The sequence below is a fragment of the Parasteatoda tepidariorum genome, chromosome 5 (genome assembly GCF_043381705.1).
Source record: "Parasteatoda tepidariorum isolate YZ-2023 chromosome 5, CAS_Ptep_4.0, whole genome shotgun sequence".
In the NCBI taxonomy this organism is placed as follows: domain Eukaryota; kingdom Metazoa; phylum Arthropoda; class Arachnida; order Araneae; family Theridiidae; genus Parasteatoda; species Parasteatoda tepidariorum.
In genome coordinates this window covers 55,309,718-55,335,059 of record NC_092208.1, presented here as the reverse complement: position 1 = coordinate 55,335,059, position 25,342 = coordinate 55,309,718, and the positions used below count along the sequence as shown (strand labels likewise).

The 25,342-nt window shown below is 26.5% G+C and overlaps 1 protein-coding gene across 2 annotated transcripts in view; it reads right to left on the bottom strand.

Moving 5' to 3' along the window:
• Positions 1–141: 141 nt before the first annotated feature.
• Positions 142–25,342, bottom strand: part of LOC107457041 (myosin heavy chain, non-muscle) — a 74,037-nt gene continuing 48,836 nt past the window's right edge. For both annotated transcript variants that reach the window (XM_016075081.3, XM_016075089.3), the window contains 17 exons: positions 24,585–24,733; positions 22,648–22,792; positions 22,362–22,574; positions 20,539–20,745; positions 20,308–20,412; positions 19,597–19,749; positions 19,340–19,507; positions 16,254–16,547; positions 14,517–14,729; positions 13,154–13,315; positions 11,711–11,928; positions 8,656–8,779; positions 7,383–7,466; positions 4,863–4,987; positions 3,433–3,541; positions 2,607–2,779; positions 142–1,163 (listed from right to left, as the gene is read on the bottom strand). In XM_016075081.3, coding sequence (XP_015930567.1) covers positions 998–1,163; positions 2,607–2,779; positions 3,433–3,541; positions 4,863–4,987; positions 7,383–7,466; positions 8,656–8,779; positions 11,711–11,928; positions 13,154–13,315; positions 14,517–14,729; positions 16,254–16,547; positions 19,340–19,507; positions 19,597–19,749; positions 20,308–20,412; positions 20,539–20,745; positions 22,362–22,574; positions 22,648–22,792; positions 24,585–24,733 — 2,808 coding nt within the window. In that variant the 3' untranslated portion in view covers positions 142–997. The remainder of the gene's footprint in view (positions 1,164–2,606; positions 2,780–3,432; positions 3,542–4,862; positions 4,988–7,382; positions 7,467–8,655; positions 8,780–11,710; positions 11,929–13,153; positions 13,316–14,516; positions 14,730–16,253; positions 16,548–19,339; positions 19,508–19,596; positions 19,750–20,307; positions 20,413–20,538; positions 20,746–22,361; positions 22,575–22,647; positions 22,793–24,584; positions 24,734–25,342) is intronic.

The following is a 25,342-nucleotide window of genomic DNA, read 5'->3' as shown; positions in this document are numbered from 1 at the left end:
TATGAGCATAAAAAAGTTTCTGTTTCTCCCTAATCATAAATCAATTCAACCAAATCAAAAAAAAAATTTTAAAGCATCTTAAAATAAATTAACAACATTTATAAAAAGAAAATTAGACAAATTAAATAACATTGGAATAAGTAGTCTTAAATAATTCAACCCTTTAATCAATAATCAATTTACACAAAGATATTTCATTGATTGATCAATACAAAAATAAGAACTCCTTCTTGCTCAATCACTATGCCTGTAAATTGGCACAATCTCATTAAGCATTCATTTATTTTAAAATAAGGCAATTTCAATAGTCTCGAAAGCAAATTATTTAGCATCACAATTATATCTAAAATAGAAGTTTGCTACCACAACAGCATATATTGCACACATCTCTCCAAAATTAAAAAATAGGGATGTTGGCGATTCTTTACTGGCAGATGAAATTGTGGTGTAAAAAAAACTTTCCTTCTGATGTTCTCCTCACTTGATCTTTTTATATCTTGTTTTTAAAAAAATAAGACACATTAAGTTCAAAATAATGATCCATGCAAAACTTTTGATGGTCTTGCAACGTGATAAATATATATTTTCATCGAATACATAAGTCAATGCAGTTTTTGAAAAATATGTTAGGTCGGTTTCTTCCAGTGATGTATGAGAGAATTATGGCAAGGTTATGTTGGAAGTTCATAAGCTGTTCTTTCAAATACACCAGGCATCATTAAGATTATTAGAAACGTTTTACAAAGGAAATTTAAAAACTCTCCTTTGCGATATTTTGTATTTCAATAACTTAGATGTGAAGAAAACAAATGCAGGAATGGATAACATCATATGATCACAACAATCACAATTGAAAAAAATAAATCCAAGTAGTTTGTAGATGAAAAACCATAGTTGAATTTCGGAATGTTTCCATTTCAGTTACTTGTAAGCCAACAAAGGCCCAAGATACGTGTTAGTAAAAGAGAGATCGATATTTTTTGTTTAAAGTTAATACTTAAGCTTGACTGCTGTCTTCGTTTGGTGAGTCATCAGCCAATGACATAGTTGGACTTCCATCATCTCCCATGCCGAGAGTCACCGACCCACGTTTTGAATTCATAGAACCAATACGTGATGAAATAGAAGATGAACTTGAACCAGCTGATCCACTTCCACCTCGCCTGTGTAAAAGTTTAAATTAATTGAAAAAATTAAATTTAATGTACTTTTTGATTTGCACTGAACATCATTTCAGTAATAAATAACTAGAAGCAATAATAAAAAATATATATATTGTTTCAAATTTTTTTTTTTCAATTTTTGTCAACATAAAAAAATACCATCAAATTATATGCATATGAACATGAATACTTAATATAATTGTTATCAGGATCTAGACATTTCATACACATTTGCAGATGCTTTGAAACCTTCTGTTGTGTTTGTAAAGAAAATAACTTCTAATAGGCTTTTATTTACATTGTTTTGAAAGCTTGGATCCGTATACCTGACAAGTAAAAAGCTACTTATTTTCACCATAAACATCAATACATTTTGATGGGCTTAAATGCTTTTAAACTTTTTGTTGTTGTAGACTACGGATGAATCAGGCCTGATTTTCATTACCAGTATATTACCACGGCCCAATTAACAAATTTCAATACCATACTTGATAATCAATTTATCAACCAGTACCAGACAATCTTGTTGGATATCAATGCTTTATGCTTAAGCACATTCATATCAAATTTCATAGTGTCTTATTCATTGAAACTGGAATTGCTTGTAATGATAGATTACACTACTGTGCAAAATTTTAATACTGGTTAAGTTAAGAAATAGAATTACAAATTTAGAACACATTAAAAACAATATAAATTATTGTAAGGTATGCAAATTTGTGCAACATTTTAAAAATGTAATTTTGCATTACAAAATTTGAATGTAATCGATTGAATACTTTTTGAGTAGTGAAATTTTGAAAATGGCACATATTTAAAATTTGATTTCCCTAGAACTATTAGGCTGATTTCATCTTACAGTTAAAAAGAATTTTATTATTATCAAATAAAAAATAAATAAATAATCATTAAAAATTATTTATTTGAATAGAATTATCTTTGGACAAGTAAATACTTTTTATTTTTTGATTTGTGAGCAAAATGGTTTTGTTTCATTGACATATTCCTTGAGATATGGCGAAATACACAAAAAGCAAAATTATCATTAAGGGGTTACATTTTACTACTTCTTAACTACATGGATCATATTTTCCAGCTTGCAGCTATACTTGTATTTTGAAAATCAGGAATCCAAATCCGGAGGAAAAAAGCAATATTCAGAGAACACAATATGAAAAGAAAATTAAATTCTAGAGTTATTTTCTAAAGCACCAGATAGACCTACTATTTATGTGTACTAATTAATGAAAAAATCATTTAAAAAGTTTTAATTTGAGAAAAAGGTAAAGCTTGTCAACTGCCATTGTTTCTTATTAAATAAAAGTTTATTTCTTAATAAGAGTCATTAGAGTTAGTACTTGATTGCCCTTAATATGTTAAAATTGCTGTGATTTTGACGATCTGAAAATCTGATCGATTTTTGAAGGAATTGAAATTGTTTACCTCATTTTGTTCTTCAAATTTGTTACTTCTCTCTGAAGATTTTCACAAACTTCGTGCAAATCTTCAAGTTCTCTTTGTACTTTTCTTTTTGTAGCTTTTTCTTTAGAGCACTCTTCTTCTGATTCATCCAATTGTCTTTTCAAGTTTTTCATTCTGTTGTTCGTTTTCTCCAGCTATGTATAAAAAAATTAAAAATAACTTTCTCACATTTAGTTAAATAAAAATAAACAGTGCTAAGTTTAAAGTAAATTCTTTAATTTGCTGACTTATTTGATTATATGATGAGAGATCATTTTAATAATTGACTCATTTTACGATAATTGAAATTTTGATTAGATGTATGTTTTTTAACTCATGTATTATTTGTTTTTAATGTTTCAAATAAAAAAATTAAATATAAAAATGTACTAGTCTATTAATATACAATTAACTATAAATTTATAACTCATTAAACTGTAAGTTTATATAAATAACTTAAACATGTGATTAAAAAAAATTTCATAATTTCAACAAATTTTACTATACCAGAAAGAATTATTTCATCAAAAATCAATGGCAGAAAACCTTTAAAAAATTGCATTATTTATGAAATTATTTTCTTTAAAAAATATACTCATTATTATACTGCTAAGATGATAAAAATTACTATATACCATTTAAATGAAATTATAAACAAATGAAACAATGATTAAATAATAAAAAATGTAGAAGTATTGGATGCAACTTCTTTTATGAATAATAGTTTGAGCACTGAATTAAAATATAGATTTTTCTCCTTCAAAAAGTGTTATTTACAACCAGTCTAGACCTTTAGATTAAATATTACCTGTTCTTTATATTGATCAGCATGTCTACGCTCATCATCTAATTGCAGCAACAGCTCCTTTATTCGTTTCTCAAGTTTACGACTAGACTTGGCAAGTATTTGTTTTTCCCTTAAAAGAATTTAGAATTACAATGATAAGTGAAAATAATATTTTATGTACAAAACTACATATGAATGGGATAAAGTTTTTTAAGGAAAAGAAATCTACATTCACCAAATAAATAAATAAGAATTATTGAAACAATTTAAAACAATAAAAATTTCAAATGAAAAATTCAACTAAAGTTGAACAAAATGCAATAAGAGACACATGCCAATAACATCTCAAAAGAAAGAAGAAAATGTGTTTATACAATTTTGCATATTATTTTCAAACGTAATTTAAAAATAATGTTGTCTATAAATAATAATGGTTAATATTTTGAAAATAATACTGTCAACACATGCATGTTTCGAAACAATTGGTCAACACGTTATTTTAAAAATACTTAGATCAAATTAAGATTTTTTAGGTATGTTTTGAATTTGAAATGTTTTCCAAAGAATTTTATACTGCCTTAAAATTGTTAGTTTTAAAAAACTGTAGTATCAAAACATTTACAACCTCCTATAATGGCCAAAAACTAGCATAAGTGCAAAAAATTTAACTTACAATGTAAATATTTTTAATTATTGATTGCTTAGCTACTCATATTATATTTTCATTCTTTTTTAAAAAAATTTCTATATGATGCGTTTTTGGAAAGTAAAGATAATTCACCGATAGCGACTAAGGAAAACTTTCTGGGAGTTTGTTGACAACATAGACTATAACCTTGGAAATTCCACTTTTCCTTTGTGATTATTCTTTATTTTTGTGAAGCCATGTTTGAGAAACTGTCGTTATAGTGTCTGCATCAATTCTGAATCCTGCCAGATGTAAAGTGCATTCTGTAATACATTTTCTTCATGCAAATCGTTGCGTTTGCAACAGATTATGAAAAAGGTATACAATTTAAAACAAATGTAATGGTTAGTTGACAAGAAGAGTTTTTTGCATAAAAATATTCGTTTTCCCACAGCGCTTTAGACCATATTACTACTAAAAAATTTCAAATGTAAAATTTTAGATTATTCGTCAAACAGCCCTTCCAAGCAACTTTCATTTTTTCCTTTACCTGAAAAAACAACTTGCACAGACACTTTCCTGAGAATGAAGAAATCTTAACCGAAATTGAAATGCCGTTCCGACAATAAGCGGGCGGCAACTATGTTAAAAAATGAGGCATGTACCAGTAAGTAATTGGTAATGTTCATTTAATCAATTACAATTTTTTCAAGTGAGTATGCAGCATTGTATCTTTACTTTTCAAAAATGCCTGGTGCATTATATTTATATTAGATGTTTAACAACTAATACATATTGGACAAAAATTCTTTATTTAGTATACCTTGTTTCTTCTTCGAACTGTTCTTCTAATTGTGCAAGCTTAGATTCCAAAGATGTTATAGCAGTTTTAGATTTAGCCCTGACAGAACTTTCAACTTCCTGTAGTTTTAGTTTTAACTCCTTATTCTGAAAAAAAAAATTATAACTGTCTTCATAATACATAGATAATACACTAATTTATAAAACTTACAAATATTAAAAAAAATTATATATAAAAAATCTGTTCATACAGCTCAGAGATGTAATAAATCGAAATTTATTGCATTTATTTGGGATATGTATTTTTTATGTAATCTTGAAAAATTAATTTCATTGGTTTTGTTTATGCCAGAATTATTAACTTTTTACCTCAGTGGGAGGGGGGGGGTAGCACTAATTCACACTTTTTGAATCAATCAATCTGATTTAAAAAAATAAATTGCGATATTGCTTCAGAGATAGAATATTTGTTCTTGTATCTGATGTAATTTATTATTTCTTTGTATCCAAATGAACTGGTTTTAGTAATTTCAATTTATTTTGTAATTGCTTAAGCTTCTACAGCCTAATTGTTAACTAGATAGCACCACTATATTCTTATAATTAAAATTATGTAAAATAATTTTTTTATAATTATTTTACTTGCTATATTTTGTTCATTTACTTACGTCAAAACAGCATTATTTTAACAATATTTAAGATATTTATTTTCTATCTATTACATCTCTGGACTATTTTTCAAATATCACTGGAATTAAAAATTTCAAAAAAGTTTTCAAGAGTAAAGATATTCATTCTCTTTGATGATCTGAATAAAGAAGTTGGCCCACTTAGAAAAAGAAATCCTCTTTGAAGAAAAAGGAAAAAATATGAATTCTGCTTGTGAAACAGATATTGTACCCTGTTGATTGTCCTGTATCAGTGATGGAATCAAATTGGATCCAGTGTATATTTAAACCCTTTTAATACAGAATTTATGTGGTCTCAAGGCCTTTTATCGCATTTGACTATAAAAGTTGATAATATATATTCTTAAGCAAAACTTTAAGAGTTTGCGGGAAAAAATGGCAAGATTAACAATTCATTGAATTTGAATGTATAATGTGTTCAGCTGTTAAACTTTACTGTTTTCTTATAACTAAACATAAATCAATACTATTTATTAAAAAACCTTCTAAACTTATAGATTCTAATTACTAGAAAATTTGTTTTTGTTTTAATGGCAAAATGTTAAAAAGTTAATGTAAGTTTTTTTCTTTTTAGTTTAATTCAGTATAATAATTTTTTTATTTTGGATTAAACACTAGAGTCTTATTTTAGGATTGTCATATTGTTATGTTTAAACGCATGTATCATATTATTTATAAAGTGAATTGTTAAGTTTTTCTAGTTAACAAATTTTATTCAAACCTGGATTAGCTTAAACCCCATCTTTTTACACTTACTAACTGTTGGTTAATTTTTAAGAATCAAGTTAATCAAGAATATTTTGAAAGGAAACAATACAGAGGAACATTAAGTAACATAACAGGAAAAATAATTAATATATCACAATGAGTTGAAATTTTCCATTTTCTCTTAATGTTTACGAATGAGCAACTAAAAAAAAATTTAACTCTAATTAGACAAGCAGATTGTCTTGGTCTCTTACTCTGGTTACAGATTAGTACAACTGTATACTTAATTTTTAAAAAACGTTTTTTATCTTACTTAAATAATCTAAAAGAAATTTAAATGATAATAAATTATTTAAAAAATATTTTTTTAACTCTAACATTTAAAAAAAAACATAAGTTAAATAATAAATAAACATAAACACAATTTAAAAATACTAACTGTGTTATTGACGTCTTGTTTACATCTAAACAAATTCTATTATTCCATTTCTGCATACAATATCTCCCCTTTTGATTAAAATATGGACTTTTATTATTAAAAATCCAGTTGAATAAAAATTTCAATTTTTAAACTGTCAACATTTTAATATCATATACATAAAATTCTTAGTCATTCTAAAGTTATATTATTTTATTAATTAAATGCATCTTAAGAAATAAAATCTTTTCTTTTGTCACTTCCGTGTTATGATTAAAATTATACTGCTCGATACAAATCAACTCATAATTAGAATATGACATTGTAAAAATAAAAGTTATCTTTGGTAAAAAACATGAAATTTATTTCTGTTGAGGAAAAACTGTAATTGCACTTATTTGACGCAGCTTTCTTCTACGTCTGCATGTTATCAGAACGTTCTGATTGGACGTTAAGTTTGACGCCAAGAAGGCTAAAATACAAGTAGCTTTGTTTCTCTGATGTTCTTTTCTATTTCTCCTGTCCCAGTGTACGTTCCAACTGTGTAACTCTCTCTGTAATGTTCTAATAAACATGTCCACTGATCTCTGAATTTCATCACAATAACACTTTCTTCAAATAAATGAAACATTAAACTTAAGTACTAATCTACTATAGCAGTAACATAATAATATCTAAAAGCTATAAAAACTGACATATGAAACAAACAATCAAAGTGTATATTTACTTGTCGTTCTAAATGTATTCTGTTATTTTCCAACATTTGTGAGGTAGTTTTTTCGGATGCAAGTTCAGCAGCTAGTTGTTCTATCTGAAATTATAATTGTGAAGTTCATGTACAAAACAAATCATGTAAAAATAAATAACACAAATTTTTTTAAAATTTTAAAATCATTCCTCAACATTCTGGAATAATTTAAGTTTTTATATCTAACATCATACAGCAGCTATATCTCTTTGTGGGCTCTTTGATTTAAACATGCAATATTTAAAATTCTATGTCCAGTTACAGGGAAATATTAAACAGTGTAAATTTTTAACTTTTTTAGTTCCTTAGTTCATGGAAACAAAAAAAAGAGGGGTAGGGAAGCACATGTGTTAGTAAACGAGTTTGCCTGTTGATACAAACCAACTATCTTCTTTTAAACATCTCTTCTGGTAAGAATTTCAATACAATGGGATACCTGCAAGTGACGTGTGGGTATCTCGATCCTGATTGGTTGTTGAAACTGGGCATTTGTTCACATTAGCAACTGTTCTTTCAATTCTATTTTGAGTAAGCCAAACTCGTCAAGTATGAATTTTCTTAAGTGACTCACTCTATATTCTTTCACAATATATTTCTTAATAAACACAAACAGGCAAAAAGCCATGTAGAATATAAACTAACTAATTATGTATTGAAGTTGCCAAGCACACAAAGCAAAAATATATCACGGTTATAATAAAAGACATAAAAAGTAGATAAGAAAAATTATTTTTTAACAAATTCGATGCATGATATGGTGCGGTATATTATAAATTCAAGTTAATTAACATTCAAACTTATGTGAAAAAACTTCAGCTCAAATTTAACAAGCCATTTTGCTTATAAATTAATCAGCTGGCACTGAAATTATAGGTCACATGTGTGGGTATTTTTGATCTTTTTGAAGTGCACATACCCAATTGCAATACACATTTTATCAAGTCAATAAAACTGAACGTTATAAATGAATTTTTATTTTTTCACGATTCACTAATTCAAAATATAGTGTCATAATTTAAAATTACAAAACAGAGTTAAGAAAAGAGGAGAAATGAAGAGGAGAATTTTTTAAAGTCATTTCATAGAAATCGTTATTAAAGAAAATAGCAAAAATAACTGTGGGAAAATTATTTCTATGAGAAAGTTGATAAACGTTGGTTTATATTTCTTTAGTTAAAATACTTTCTAAAGTATTAAATTTCAACATTCTTTTTCTTAAAACATCAAACTTTTTGTACTTCATCTGTTGTACCTGAGTTTGAGCCTTTCTTGTTTTCTCTAATAACGCCTCAGAATTTCCTTGTTCTTCTTCCATTTCTTCCTCTAACTGCTGAATTCTAGCTTCTAATCTTCTTTTTTCATCAATCAATAGAGAGCTAAAGAATCATAAAATAAATTATGCAAAATATCCCATAATTAGAATAATGCTAGAAAATAAAACTACTTGAAGTATAAATTTGCTTGGGTTATGAAAAAAAACATTTAAAGGGAGAAAAAAAAAGTTAAACAAACTTAATAAAAAATATGGATACAATAATATTTGTGATGGGTAACATGAAACGAAGTATCATGAAATTCTCAGAGTACATAACCAAATTATTCAACAAAAAAAGCACATTTTCAACACTTTTCAAGCACTTAAAAAATATTTTTAAGCACTTTAAAAAAATATCATAATTAAGCAGGGTTGGAAAGTTTTTGACAATCGACTCATTATACATTGCTCTCTTAACGTGTTTGGCATCCTCAAACCTTGTGTTGCCATGAATTGCCACCAAGCCTACCTTTTTTAATCCTTTTCTTTTTACTGAGAGGTCACGTGCGTGCACTTAGAGTCTACAGTATTCACCAGATGCCCCCTGACCGGGCGGGATGGGGTTAAGCTTCGATTCTCAAACCTTGTTAACCTACAAACCCTTTGATTTTGCAGGTTGAGAAGATGAATCATTCACCATATTCTTTGAACTTTTCAGCAGAAGTTTTAAGGGTGTCCTTAACCCTGTTCCTTTAAAATGTCATATAAGACTTTAAATTTGTAAAAATAGCTTCTGATACTTTTATATGGAGTAGAGAAGTGTGTTGCAACATGCAGAAGTAACTTTGAAATATTTTAAGCAGGTATGTAACTCACAAAATAAGTTCAGGTTTAGTCCTGAAAATTAATAGCCACACCTTATAGTTAAATTTAAAATTATAAATTAGATTTTTTTTTGAAAAAAAAAACTTAATGCCTGTCATTTATACAAAAAATATATAACTACATACAATTTTGAAAGAGAAATTAAATTAATACGTGATTGCATAAAACTTATTAGCCATAAAAATTAACCAACTAGAATATTAAGTTTGAAATAATTCATAATAACGTATCATCATATTAATGAAATAGATTTTAAACAAGGTGCGTAGACAAATTATTGACAATAGGCGGTTTTATCTTGTTTTAACCGTCATGCCAAAATAAAAAACTTTTGGCATTGTTTTTGACACTCATACAATTTTGAATAATGTAAAACGAATGGCGTTTTCATAAGCTACGACTGACTATACACTGAAATAGATTGAGGTTGACTTAATTATGAAAACGTTGAATTGAACAATGTGAATTGTGTCTTTTTGCATAATTCGAAGTGAAAATCAACATAGTAAAGGAAAAATTTTTTTTTGAAAAAGGGAAAATTAAGCACTTTTTAAAAACACCCAATGAAAAAAGCACTTTTAAGGGCTTTTAAAAAAACAAAAATAAGCACCTTTAAACACTTTTTTAAAACACTACGCACCCTGATTCTAAATCAAAAGGAGAGAAATATTACTATTAACATTCATCACTTTTTATTTTATCAACTTTTTTTACTTTTTATTTTATACAATAAGAAATATTATATCAATAAAACATATCAGAACACTTTATAATAGTTTCAGAAGACTATTTCAATGATTTAAATGTTCATAAAAAATTGTTTAAGCAAAAATTAAAATAGAGAACGAAGAAAACCAAATTTTTTTCAATGGAACTAAAACATTTGTGTCATGCACAATCTCTTAATATTTTCTAAAAACCTCTTCTTTATTTGTTTAAATCAAATTTATGGTTAATGATAGTTAGAGCCATGACTATAGAGGGTAACAAACTGAGTTATTGTCCAGTTTAACTCATGCAGCGTTATAAATAAAGCATGTCTTGTGACATAATCAAGTGCAAAAGCGTTATGACTTGAAATTTCTTTATTGGTAAACAAGACAAAAATCATTGCAAACCTAATTGTCAGTCTGAACAGGAAAAAATCCAGTGCTCAAAAACATTAGTAACGTCCAAAGACGGAACACTTTTTATTCATTTTCTAAAAGAGGGTGCATTGCTGAATAGATGAAAAACAAAACTGTTTAATTCGAGAATACTAAATAGTCAAATCACAAAATTATTTTCATGTTGCAATAATTTTCGTATCTTCAAGAAAGCACACAAATTCTTTTAAATTATACATTACATTCTTTTATGTTGTGTAAATTGATTAAATTTATATTTTTAAACGTAAACAATTTGAAATTTTCACTATAGATTCTTTTTCAAAATATGAGTATGTTATGTATCTAAAATATCGTATTTACATTAGTAAGCACACTATGTATTAAAACTTTAAATTAGTAGAGTCAGTAGCGAGATGAATATTTTAAAATTTTATTTATTATTATTATCTGAGCAGTAGGGCTGAGATTTTATAAAATGAATTTTAATGAATGCTATTGGTTTGCACCAACAAGTGAAACAGCGAAAGCTTGCTTGTCATCATAATTCATAAATTGACCAAGTAATTTTTCCATTTGAGTTGCAGTAAGTTGGGTATATAATAAAACTAAAAATAATACAGTTATATAGACGAAAATTAATTTCAAATTTTTCTTCACAAATTGTCTGTATTTTGTACATTATTTGTGATTAAAAAAAATTATATATATATATATATATATAAGTTCTTTTACTCAATAAAAATCTTAAAACATTAGAGCCTTTATATTTGCAAGCAATTCTGATTTAAATAGGGTCAAATAATTCAGTGTAAATAACACATTTAGATAAATCTAGCATTTAGTTAATCTAGCACATTAAAATAGGATAAAGTACGCAAATTCCTCGGAGAAACAATTCTAAGTTGAATACTAACATCCTTGCACTATATAAGTCTTTAAATGCACTATATAAGGCTTTCTTTCATTCACAGAAAAAAAGAGGTCCTATGAATTTTTGCAGAAATTTTTTTTCAAACACCTCATTAGTTGGAATTGATAACAATAGTTTATTCTTTTACCCTTTAGAAGCACTGCTATTAATTTCTTCATGTAATTCATCTCTTTCAGATTCTGCACTTTTCCTTGTTCTTTCAGAGCTGGCTAAATCTTCTTGAAGTTGAATTACTTCTGTTTCTAAAGTTTTTTGTTTTTTCTCCATTTCTTTTAATTGAGTAGCCAAATCATCTCTGGAAGAACGAGACTCATCTACTTCACGCTGGTAATCTTTCATTTGACTCTAGAAAGAAAAAAAATTAACAATAAGAAAAAGCGGATTCATAATATAGTAGGACCATTTTTATCCAAAATAAATGTTTGAGAATTATTATAAATATTTTTTTGGCTTCACAAAATTACCAATAAATTTCTATAACAGAAAACAAAAATAAACCATATATTAAGAATGAATAGAGATGTAATTGCTAGCGTCACCCTCAATTGGTCACCAGAGGGAAATCAACGAAAAGGTCGTCAAAACTAACGTGGTGCAGGATGACGCAGAGAGATAAAAATGAGGCTGGTTGGACCAGTTGGCAAGAAGCAAGAGTGGCAGCAGCTGCAGTGGGAGAGTGGAGAACAAGACTGGGGGTCGTATGTGCCACTAAGCATGAAAAGAAAAGATGGTTTTTGTTTTAACTAATTAGAACTGGCCCAACTTTAAATTGAAATATTCAAATTATAGAGGAAACATTGTTATTTAATCTATTTTCATCAATAAACTATAAAAATTGAGGGTTTATAAATAATAGTTCTGTATAAAATTTTTATTTAATTTTAATATGACCATATAATAAATGCATTTTTATAAAACAGGTTTAAAAAATCAAAGTTTTTACTTGTAAGCTTTGTAATGTTTTCTTTTTATACTATTTGCATTATGGTATCTTGCACGGATAACATAACAGGCTTTCTATTAGCAGATTTGGAAGATAAGATATTGCTAAATAAACTAAAACTACACTAGAATTAATGAAAAGATGAAAAAAATCTGAAAGTTGTAATTAACAAAAAGCAATTAACTTCACCAACAAACAAAATGTTTATTAGTGACTTACATGAAATTATCAATCCTGTAGAGTCATGCAATACAAAAATAGTTAAGAAAATTTTCATTTTAAAGTCCTCATATATAGCTGAATTGAAACAGCATATTATTGAAATTGATAATAGTAAGTGAGAATAAAAACACCTTGGAACCTTTTGATGAAAGAGGATAGAAAAATAGAGGTTCTACCATACGTAAAAATTCTGAAGTATTCGAGTTATTATAATCAAACCAATAACTTTCCAAAATTTAATAACACTCAGATGTTGTTCTTTTAAAAAATATGATAGATATAAACTACACAAGAGCAAAGCAACTAAAAACTTTTATGTATGTATTATGTACTTTTATGTATTAAGAAAAGAATCTTTGAAGTACCACTGGATACAATAAGGATGCTAGCAAAATCATTACTTACTTGCAATTTTTTAAGTTGACGTAAAGCATCTTCTTTAACTTTATTGGCTATTTCATGTTGTTGTTCTAGGTCTTTATAGTCTCCTTCAATCTTTTTTCTTGTAGCAATTGCAGCAGATCGTTGTTTTCTTTCATCATCTAACTCAGCTTCTAGATCTCGAGCCTAAATGTTATTACCACAATTAAAAATTAGCTTTCAAGATAATTTTTGTTTTTTGATAAATAATAAAACGTAATTTTATTCTATATTATTAATGTTCTTCTTTTTGAGACAAAATTTTTCTTCTGTCATTTTGTTAAGTATTTTCATTTGTCTTAAAGACTATTTTTAATATTAAAAATATATGACGCAAACTAACATTCCTATGTTAATCTATAATTTTTATACTTTTGGTGGTAATACTTCTAGTGCGCTTCAATCCTTCTCTGAAAATACAATTTAGTTTATTTTACAATAATTTTAATTGCAAGATCAAACTTAATAACTGCAGGGAAGATAGTCTAAATAATGAGATTTATGAAATAATTAAATAAATAATATATGCTAAGAAGGGAATGCTACAATATATTTAACGCCATGCATCAATTAGATAAGCAGGGGTGATTGTGAGCCCAAGTCAAAATTCTGGAAAATTTCTTGAGTTTAAAAAAAAAATTAAATTTAAAAATCAGAAAAAAATTTAAACAAATTTTTTTTTCTTTTTCTCAACATTTCTTAGTTTACTTAAAATATTTTTAAAATTTTACGAATACCTATACCATTTACACATACCTATGATGACTTGGAGAAAAAATTAAAATTTACAAATATGTCTTTCTTTCTTGAGTTTATGATTATAACAACTATTTACTGATAAAAAATGAATATTAATCATGAATATAAGCTTATAAAGTATATCTCTGTCTCTCCCTTACAAACAAATAAATTGTGTTTTTAAGTTCCACCTTTGAAAATTTGATTTCCGGAAACTTCCGTGATCAATGATTTTTTGAAAAGTCTGGACCTTCGATCTCCGGAAACTTCCGGATCACTGTTAGTAAAAAGTCCGGAAATCTGGATTTTTTCTAGAGCACAATTAGCCCTGGATAAGAAAATTTTTTTAAACAGATGTTTCTATATAGCTCAGGATGTCATTTTAAGAATAAAAATAATTTTGAAAAAGTTCTTAACATTTTAATACAGACTATATGAATACATAAGAAATTTGTTCAATGAGATTTTCCCATTCATTAAAAAATACAAAACTTTAAAAATATAAAATAAATGAGATCATTTTATATCATTGTATAAAAATATCTGTTATACATATACAAAAAATAGGTTCTTGATAAAATTTAAGTAAGATAGAAAAAAATGTTTATACCTGTTTAATTAAAGACTTTCTCTTTTCTTCATTTTGTTCATCTCTTGCTTGCAAATCTCGCTCAAGTTGTGCTTTTAAAGCTTGCATATTTACTTCTAACCTCAATTTTGAATCCTCAGTTAATTGCAACTCATCTTCTAGTTCTTCAATTTGATGCTTTTGTTCTTCCAATTGATTTTCTAATATTCGTTTTGCTTTTTCCAGTTCATGTACCTGAAAAAAAATCAAAATAAATAAATCTTTTCAAGCTAATTTTATGGGAACAAGAGCATAAGAGAGCCAAGTTTGTTCATTCAGAATTTCTTTAAAAAATACAAATAAATAAAATGAAAGTATTTGAATTGCTACTTAACAATTGCTTAATAAGTAATTCTACCTAGAAAAAGTTTTGAAAACCGTGAAACTAATTACTTTTTTAAATACATATTTTTATATTTTCTTTTTATTAGAATGAACATTTTGCATTTGCATTTTCTGCACAAGCTTTTGGATATCTAATTCTTTTCATATCAAAATATTTATAAGAAATTACATTTTTCCATTTATTTGAGTTTTTCCATTTGTTTGTTTCAAACAAATGGAAAAATGAATTTTCCATTTATTTGAATATAAGATCAAACAGTAAAAGTGTATCATGAAACAATACAAAATTGGTTTAAACTGAAATTATGCTATTTTTTCAATAAATATGAAATTATTAATAATTCATAATATTTTAAAAAATTACTTTATTTCAGGCTTGTTTAATTTTTCGGATGATTAAAGCTTTATTTAGAATATTTTGTTGAGTTTTCTATCCAATTCGAAAAAAGATTTTAAAATAATATTATACATTATGGTTTTCAGACTAGTTTCTTTTTTTTTCCCTTTAGTAACTTTTAAAATTTTTATTTTGAATGATTTATTTACTGTTTAACATAAGTTTCCATTTTAAATTTTAAGATTCTTTTAAATGACAAGACAACAAATCTCTATTTTACCCAGGTTTAAAACTTTGGGGAACTGAAAATTGTCATCAAAAGTATAACTCAAATCAATTTCATAATTTTTTTTTTTAAATTTATAGCTGATAATATCTATAATTGATCTAAACAATATAACTTAACTATCATGATCATAATTATACCAGATTTGTAGTGGAATTAATAGATAAGTTTTTTAATAAACATACATTTTATATTGCATTGATCCAAAAACTAAATTTCTATATTTTATTGATTGTAAATAATACTTAAAATTTACTTCATGAAAATACTTGGTGAGACCAGGGAAATTTTTTTTCACTTCAGAAATTAACCCTGCAGTGTTTAATATATTTTGAGAATTAATAATATTAACAGTTTTATTTAATTGTTAATTTTTTTTTTAATTTCTGAAAAAGTGTCACATTAAAAAAAATTACATCATTAAAAATGGCCAGTAACAAAATTTTCTAATTTTGTCCCATATTGCTAACATTGTAGAGCTACACTAATGTGCTAATAGTGATAGTTTGGTATTCATTCTCATTTGAGATCCTAAGAGAATACTGATGAACACTAAACTACTTAGTTTGGTGGGTAGATAGTGGTAGTTATCACCTTTGAAAATATCTACTCATGCCAAGACAAATTGCATTAACAAAGTAACTTTTTAAATTGAAAAAATATCACTTTATTATAAAAAATGTTCCAGTGATAATTAACTTAGAGATAATACTATTATTTAATTAATAAGATTAACTTAGCTATAACTTACATTTTTATCAGCTGTGCCTTGATTGTTAACTAATTCATCAAGCTCAGCCTGCAATTGCTTTTTAGAACGTTCAAGTTCTTCGTTATGCTCTTCTCTTTCTTCTAACTCTCGTATAAGAGTCAATATCCTTGTCTCTTTCTCTCGAACTTCTCGCTCAGCATTATCTTTTTCTTGTGATAATTGTTCAGATATAGCTTTTTCCTCAGCAAGAAGTTGATCAAATTTTCTTTGCCTTTTCTCTAAATCAGACACTTTAGTTTTGTGGCTATCCAATTCAATGGTCAAATCTTCTACCTATGATAAATATTGTTAAAATCTTACATTAACATTCATTTCAAGCTGAAAACACTGCTTCATATCTAAAAAACATTTCACTAAAAATAGCTAAATAAATTTGAATACATATTTCTCAGCAATTACATTTAAATAATCAACAATTAAATAAAAATAATAAAACTTTAAACAACAATATTTCCTTAAAAATTAAAGAGAATATTTCTATTCCTGATTTTTTTTAATACTGAATTGGTAAACTCAAATATTAAAAGCTAGAAAGCTAAATTTACTGATTTCACTCCACGAGTCATTCTTACACACAGACTAAATTTCTAAAAGTTGAACTAGCTATTTCTTTTATTATGACTTTTTATTGATCATAAATTTTATGATGCTATAAATGAGGTATGTTGTACACAATAAAAAAGTCATTAAAAGGACACTTGATACGTAATGCAATAGTCATGAATACAAATTAAAACTCTTTTTTTCATATATAATTCAGATAGAGAAATTTTTCATACACATAGTCTTGAAAAGAAATTTTACAACAGTTTAATACTATAGTTTAATTATTAAACTAACTATTTAAAATATTAAGTTTTATTTAACATTAATTTACTTCTAAAAGGAAAAGTATGTTGAAATTTTTTTTTTATTTTATAAATAGTAATGCAAATATTATTGTATATAATTTTAAAGAGAAAAATAAAAAATATCATGATGAACATACTTTACAAGTCAATTCAACTTCAGACATATAAATATTCTAGTTTCTTAGCTCTTTCTAACAAGAGTCAATAGAAAATAACTACACTTATGTACAAGCTCTAAATTCTTCTACCATACATAAATAGAAGGGAGATGGTTGACACTGTTACAATTCATGCAGTGACGGACCAAAAAAAAAAATTTACTCTGCCGCAATCAGAAAAGTGATGAAATATTTTTTTCTTCAGGAATATTTTGTTTAAAGATCCCACAAGTATTGTTATGATAAACAAGTTATAAGATATTTAGATTGTTGAAGGTAGTAGTCCTAGCTATTGCGCAACCCTCTTTCAGCCTGATCTGAACCTTTCCCTAACATCTCCTGCTTTATGCTTGAATTTAAAAATTTCCAAAACGGTTAATTGATAACACCCAATTGTTTTAGTTACAGCATGTGTTTAATTTTCTCAATCAATTATAAGAATAAAGGTGTCCTTTAAATGCTGGAGATACAAAATGAAAAGCAGCTTTTCCCTTTTGTTGCACTTTTTATAGTAATCCGATTAAGCAACACTTCAGAAACAATCTATAATAGAGACAGGGAATGAGCTAACATCTTGATTTTCATCAATTAAGTTAATTTTATGTGTTTAAAACAATACATTAAATTTACAAAAATTAAATATTTTTAGATGAAGCAGTTTTTTTTGGCACCACTGTATAGTGTATCCCATGACGTTGTGAAAATGTAGCTAAAGCATTTTTTTAAATATAACTAATACGGGGATCAATTTTGCATCTAAAATTCATTTTAAAACATGTAGTTTATCACATAACATTTAATTTGTAATGTCTATGCTAAAGGAACTGAATCTCCAACTTTCAAATGATCATATGTGACCCCTTACCACTAAAAAATTAGCAGTTAAAATAACTATCTAACTAGCATAAAAAATTCATAACTGTTTTTAAAACTAATTTCAATAAACCTTGAAATAAACTCCAAAATTTTAACAAAATAGACAGAAGATTTAAACAAATTCTAAATGCCAAAAGAGTTAAACCTTTTAATACTGAAATACTTAATTTCTATTATTATATTTAGATACAATATTTTTTCTACTACTCTGCATCCATAATCTATACCACATATTTCATGTAACACACACAGCACCTATAACAGCTGATGTGTCACTGCACTAAAAACAGTGTAAAACTGAGTTTCGTATTCAGTAACTGTTTATCAAGAAGTAATTACATCATACAGGAATTTTGAGAAAAATAAATTATGCATTAATTTAATTAATATATCTTATAAATTATCTCATACAATATAATAAATTATGCACTATTTTAATTAGTAATACCCTTTTTCATAAACATAGCTTAACCCCAGCTTTTTCTGAACATTTAGCGGCAAGCTTTCCTGCATCATCAAAAAACTGGTTTCTCCTATGTTATTCAATGGGAAAATAATACATGGCTGGGAAATTTCTGTACAATTTTATTGAGAGGCACAACATTTGGAGGTTTAGTATAAAAAGAAGTTGGAAAGCAGGGTTTAAATTGCATCATTATAATTGTAAACTAAGAACATAGAGGTTATTATTATGTAACTTTAATTGAAAATTTTTAAGGTAAAATTTTAAAAACATTGTTTTTCAGAAAAATGTCAGTATTTTAAATATAATTAATAATATGAGCAAGATAGTAAAACAAGTGAAGAACATATAAATGGGTGTATTATTTAGTTCTCAAATGCCAGTTCCTACAATTTTTTAAAGATTGTTTCATAATTCACCACAAATCATGCTTTGTTTTGTAAAGCATCTGTTCTGAGTATAAAAGTGGTTCATGAGGATCAGATTTCTTAGCGCCACTTCTCTCACTTTATAGAGGTGAGAACATAGACTATATGGATAAATTTTAACAAGATATGATGAACTTATTCGATAGTAACTTAACGTGATAGAATTTAGTGTTTAGTGTGCGTAGTTTGGTTAATTCAGTCATTTTTAAAAAAAATCAACAAAAGCAGTTAAATATTAATCATTAAGAAGAAGAAAATTGATTCAAGTTATCATGAATGAATTACATACTTCAGACTGAAGTTTCTTTTTTGATTTATCAAGTTTCTCGTTTATCATTTGTTGTTCATCTATTTTATGTTGCAAAACTTCAATTTCTTTCATTGCTGCTTTCTTTTGTTCTTCTAAATTAACAACGGTATCTTCTTCTTCTTCAGCTTTCTTTTTATAAGCAGCAACCTATAAATATTTTTAAAAATATTATAAAAAAATTTTTTTAAATAATTTTTATGAAAAACTTACAAATGTTTATAAAAAATGACACTCACTTGAGAATTCAAAATATTTAATTGTTTTTCAAGGTTTTTCTTAGCTTCTTCCTCTTCATCCAGTTGTTCTTGTAGATTTTCACGTTCATTTTCAAGCTGTCTTAGGCGTGAACTGAGAGCTAATTTCTGTCGAGTCTCATCCTGTAATTGCTCCTGAAATAAAATAATTATAAATAGAAGAAAAAAAATTTTTTTGAAACATAACATTCTTTATAAACAATAAAAGAATGCTTCTAAATTGTTAAGGTTGCATTAAAAAATTTTTAACAATATTAGTTTTAGAAAAAATATTTTTTTTGTTGTAAATTTTCGGTAAGGTAGTAAGAAATTTTTAAGGCTTGTTACAGAATAATTCAAAAGAATATATAATTTATAATACTTATTTATAAATGTATAAACAAGTAAATAAAAAATCGTTTGATAACAAGAGATGTTATAAAACAAAGGTTCTCCAACTGTGGGCAAAGGCAGCATGCAACACAGCTATACATTATAAATAAAAGCACCATGAAACATATAATAAACATTAAAAATTTCATTTTCAATAAGAATTTTTATTAGAAACTTATGTAGCACCTTGAGTAAAGCAATAATCAGAGAGGGTACTGCCAATTAAAAAAGTTCATGAAACTAAATTGAAAAACATATTTTTAAAGAATTACCCAGAATTTGAATAATATTCTGCATTTAATTCAATTACACAAAACTTACTTGACTTTCAGAAAGTTGACCTTCTAATGTAGCAACACTTTTAAGAGCTTGAGTAGCTTTAGTCTCCATATCTTCAAATTGAGCACTTACAGAATCTAATTCAGTCTATATGGAAAAAAAAATCCTTTTAAATGTTTCAAAAGAAGAAAAAATTTAATCCTTTATTGTATAAAAATAATTTTTCTAATATTATCAACTAAATAGTTAATTGACAAAAATTCAACTACGCACCTGCAATTTTGCAGCTCTTTCTGACATTTCAAGTTTGTTCCTCTCAGCATCTTCATGTTTAACTAAAATTTCTTGAAGCTGGTTTTCCATCTGCTTTCTCCTTCTTTCAGACTCTTGTCGAGCAGAAGATAAAGCTTGAAGTTCTGATTGTAAATTGTTGTTTTCACTCTCAAGATTGACCTTCGACTTTTCTAATACACCTTTAGTCTAAATAAATAAAATCTTTGATTAAATTAATACTTATAAAGACATTTAATTTTTTTTAACATGAAAACTTGAATAAATTAATGTTAGGCAAATTTTATTAATATGTAGAAATTTCTCCAAAAAGGAAAACTACAAAACCAAGTAAACAGCATATCGTTATCTTCAACCAGTAACCTATTTACTTATTTTCACTTCCCGAAAGAGATAAAAAAATAAATAAGTATTAATTTTAGGAATGTATAGAAAAGACGATAATTATCAAATGATTATGCATTCATTTGATGAGATCCAAGAATACCCTTTAATACTTGAGAATGTGAGGTTTGATGGTCTAAGCAAGTATAATATTGAATAACTGCAGACCTTTCCATGTCTTTTAAGAGTCACTTTCTGCGATATAGGAATAAAGTTTTAGATATGCACTTTATTAGAGTTGCAGTTGGCCTCAATTTTATTTTACTATACAACACAGTACAACATAGAGATCATGTGGTTAATGATTTTTTTTGGAAAATGAAGATATTTCGCAGGTTGATTGACCATTAGAATCTCAAGCATATAGAGCATATTTTAGAACCTTTTAGTAAGGTAAATTGAAATTTTGATCTCCTTTCAAGTATCATCCAAGGCCTGAAAACCAATCAGAATTTTGACCAATCAGAACTAACTCCCATAGTAACTCTTCAACTGACTTATTTCCAGTATAAAATCATTGTGTGAACTACGTCTATAAGAATAAGCAATATTTCTTATTAACTTATATTTTTTCCATTAGCCATTTGGCAAACACTTTTTCACACCTTCTGATATTGATGAGCATAACGCAAAATTATTACTGAGTAAAATAATTGTGTAATAAATTTTCTTCATTTTTTGTAATATTATTTCAGTTTATGGCTAAATCAAATTTCATTCCTATCAGTCTAGTAGTTCTAGAGATAATAAATCAAATCTAAATATTCTCTAATTTTAAATACTAGTATACGTAGAAAAATAGGCATACTTTTTAGTTTGATCCATTTTTTTCCTCCCAATTGCATTTTGTGATAAATTAAGAATATTTCTTTGCTTTTTTTTCAAATAAAACAAACTTTTTTATTGTTATAATATAAAGTAATGTCAGTTAAATAACGGTAATCATTTTAACAAAATATCTTGCAAATCTGAATAATTAAACACAAACAACATATTACAATACAAAGCATAAGTACATGATAATGGTGTCTTTAACCTATTATTTAAAACTCAGACATATGTGTGTGATATTTCAATACGCATTTTCATAAATTTAAACACCTAAATTTAAAGGAACTCTTTTAAACTAAATGGTATAGATTAAAACAATGGATCTTCAAAGTATCTTAGATATCTAATGATGGAATTGACATAAAGTTGCCATAAATTAAGATATTTTTATCTCACTTATACTTTACTAGACATTTTTCCGAAGAGAAACCAAATATATGACTCTTTAAGAGATAATAAAACAATTTTAATTTCACACAAAATAGCCTAATTTAAATTAAAATATTGTTTCCGAAACAGAGTGAGGTAATACTTGAACTACTGATTGAAAGTATAAAAAAAAAATTAAAAGCTATGATATCGATACTAACTTTCTGCAAAGAGTCTAACTGTTCATTCAGCTGTTCAACAGCAATAGTGTGCTTCTGTCTTAGGTCTCCAATTTGATTTTGGTGCCTTGAAGTTTCATCTTTTAAACCTTGTTTCAAATGTTTTAATTCTTCCTCCATTTTCTTGCGTAAAGCTTCTTGTGATGCTGTGGAGTTAGTAGAATCTAAAAGTTCAGTTTTCAGAGCTTCCAGTTCCTGGAAAATGCAATTTATATAGTTTTGAATAAAACAAAAGGGATCAGTTCATTACATAAATTCTAGTTCTTACTTCATTTAAATCTCTTCTCAATTTCTCAGCTTTTGTTCTAGCATCTTTTTCAGCCTCTAAATCTTCTTGAACTTCAGTTAACTGATTTTCCAAATCTCGTAAAAGCTTTTGTGTTTGTACTTTAGCAACAAGTTCCTCATCACAACTAAAGAAGGCATCAAAGAATTAAACAGGCAAAATATTATAATGCAGCAATAAGAATGAAAGACATTGAAATTAATAGGGGAAAAAAATGTTTAGCGTAAAAAAATTTATGTGAATATAATAAAGATATTTTGAACATTTTATTAAATAAATAAGAGTTAAATAAAGAGATTTCAAGCTTTTTATTTGTATCAAAATACTTACACAACAGTATGCAAATATTGTAACCAATAACTGAGTAAACTTATAACACTCTTAAATAAGGATAACATTGCTTACTAGGACTGGGGGATGTAACAAATTTACATATAGACATAGCGATGTGTCACGATATATTGAAAATTGTTTCGTTTGAATCTAAAGTACACAATCAGAAATCTTAAATCAATCAAGTATAAAGGAAAGAAGTATAACAAAAAAATTTTAATTCTAAAAAAATGCTTATAAATTCTAAAAAAACATCAATAGCATTGCTTTTTTTTCCATTTATTTATTATAATTTACCATATTAATAAAGATGGATTGAAATAAGACAAGTGCCTCAAAGTAAAAACAAGTATCAACTTTGTTTTAGTTTTTTTTACAAATTAAAAATTACTTAAAATTTATTGCTTTAAAAATAATAATAAAATTCTAACAAAATATTTTACTTTCATGAATTAAAACAAAAAAAAATATAGGTAAAACACAAATGAAAGTAATTATGCACTGTAATAAAACAAATGTTAAATTATTTGTCAAAAAAAAATGTGCTTTTGAAACATTGTTACACAACCTTTAAAATATTTATTTAAAATATTAAAGTTACAACTTTTGTTAGAATTTTATTATTATTTTTAATACAATAAATCCTAAGTAAATTTTAATTAAAAAAAAATAAAACAAAGTTGATACTTGTTTTTACTTGTTGACACTTGTGTTTATGTATGGAGTCTGACTAATGGTCAAATTCTATATGTAAAAACAAATGCAAGTTTTGTTTTACTTATTTATTTATTTATTATTATTTTTAAAATATATATAATTAGCTTAAGATTTATTGGTTTAAAAATATTACTAAATATTTAACAAATTAGTTAACTTTCATGCCTTGAAAAAATTTGAAGAAAAATTGAAAAAAAAAATTCTTTTAATAGTACTATGGCTAAATTATTAAAAAATAAACTACTTTTAAAACGTCAAAACATTGCAACACGGTTATTTTATTTTTTTTATAAATTTAGTCGTTTTAACTAATAGCCGAATTTCCTACAAAAATAAAAAAAATAAGGCAAATTTTTCTTTTAATTCTTTCAAAAATAAAAACGACTAAGGATCTGACCATGACTTCTGAATCAATTGGCTCTTTGCCATTCACCATCACAAAACAAGCATCATCTTCCTAGCAAAAGGAAATCAATATGTGTGTAGATAGACAAAATCATAATTGTTTTTGGCAGCACGGTAGTAGCATTAGGGTAGGCAAGTATCTTCACATGTTAAATTGTGGGCATCTTCCTGCATCAGAGGTTTAAATTTGAATTCTGATTTTTCGAAAGAAACCAAAGCCGCTATATCGGCATGATGATGTATGCTTTATACATTTTAGCAAACCTTATTAAGTCTTTAATAAAACTAAAGGAAGCAATCGTAACTTAAATTTTTAAACTGCCTTGTCCACATTAACCCTATTAGAGTAAAATTATCTTGCCTACAGCACTATTGTTGCTTTGAAAACCATAAATTCCAATCATTAGATCAAAAGTTGCTAAGGTGGGCTCTTTTAATTTTAATTTCTGAAATACGAATATTACCGATTTAGAGAGTCAGCCAATTCCTCCTCTTTACGAGACAATTGGAGCTGGATTTCTTCAACCAGTTGTTTCTTCTCTATAAGCTGTTCTTTAATATCACTAAGCTCAGACTCGCCTTTACGGGAAGCTCTTTCCAATTCCTGTCTCATCTAAATACACAAAATAAAGAATTTTAAAAAAATAGACCATCTCATTAAGCATTAATCACAAAATACTCATAAAGAAGAAAACAAATAACTGAACTTGAATGTAAGCTTCTCTCAAAATTAAATGAGAGAGATTAATTGCTCAAATACTGAAACAAAGACATTCAAAAAATCCCAATTTTCATGTGAAAAAATTACTTAAGAGCTATTAATGTTACAAAATGACTTTTGAAAATTTCAAATTTGAGAAATTTGAAATCCCAGCAACCAAAACTTTTAAATACTTAAAAGGAAACACGCACTCAATAACTTACGACCAATTTAAAACTAAATAGCATAAAAAATATGATCATGCAAATTGAAATCAATAAAATTATAATTTTTGTCTTAAACAGGGTTCATGCTCTACTATAAAAATAAAATTCAAGTACTTTTCAAGGACTTTTTAAGACTTATTATAAAATTCTCAAGGACTTAAATTTTAGTTAAAGATAGACTAAAATTTAACATTTTAAACTAAAATGTTTTGACGATAAATGTTAGTCGATAATAGCAGTACTGAAAAATAAGACTTCCATTGCTCTCTCTTGATTTCGGAAAGTGATCTAAGTA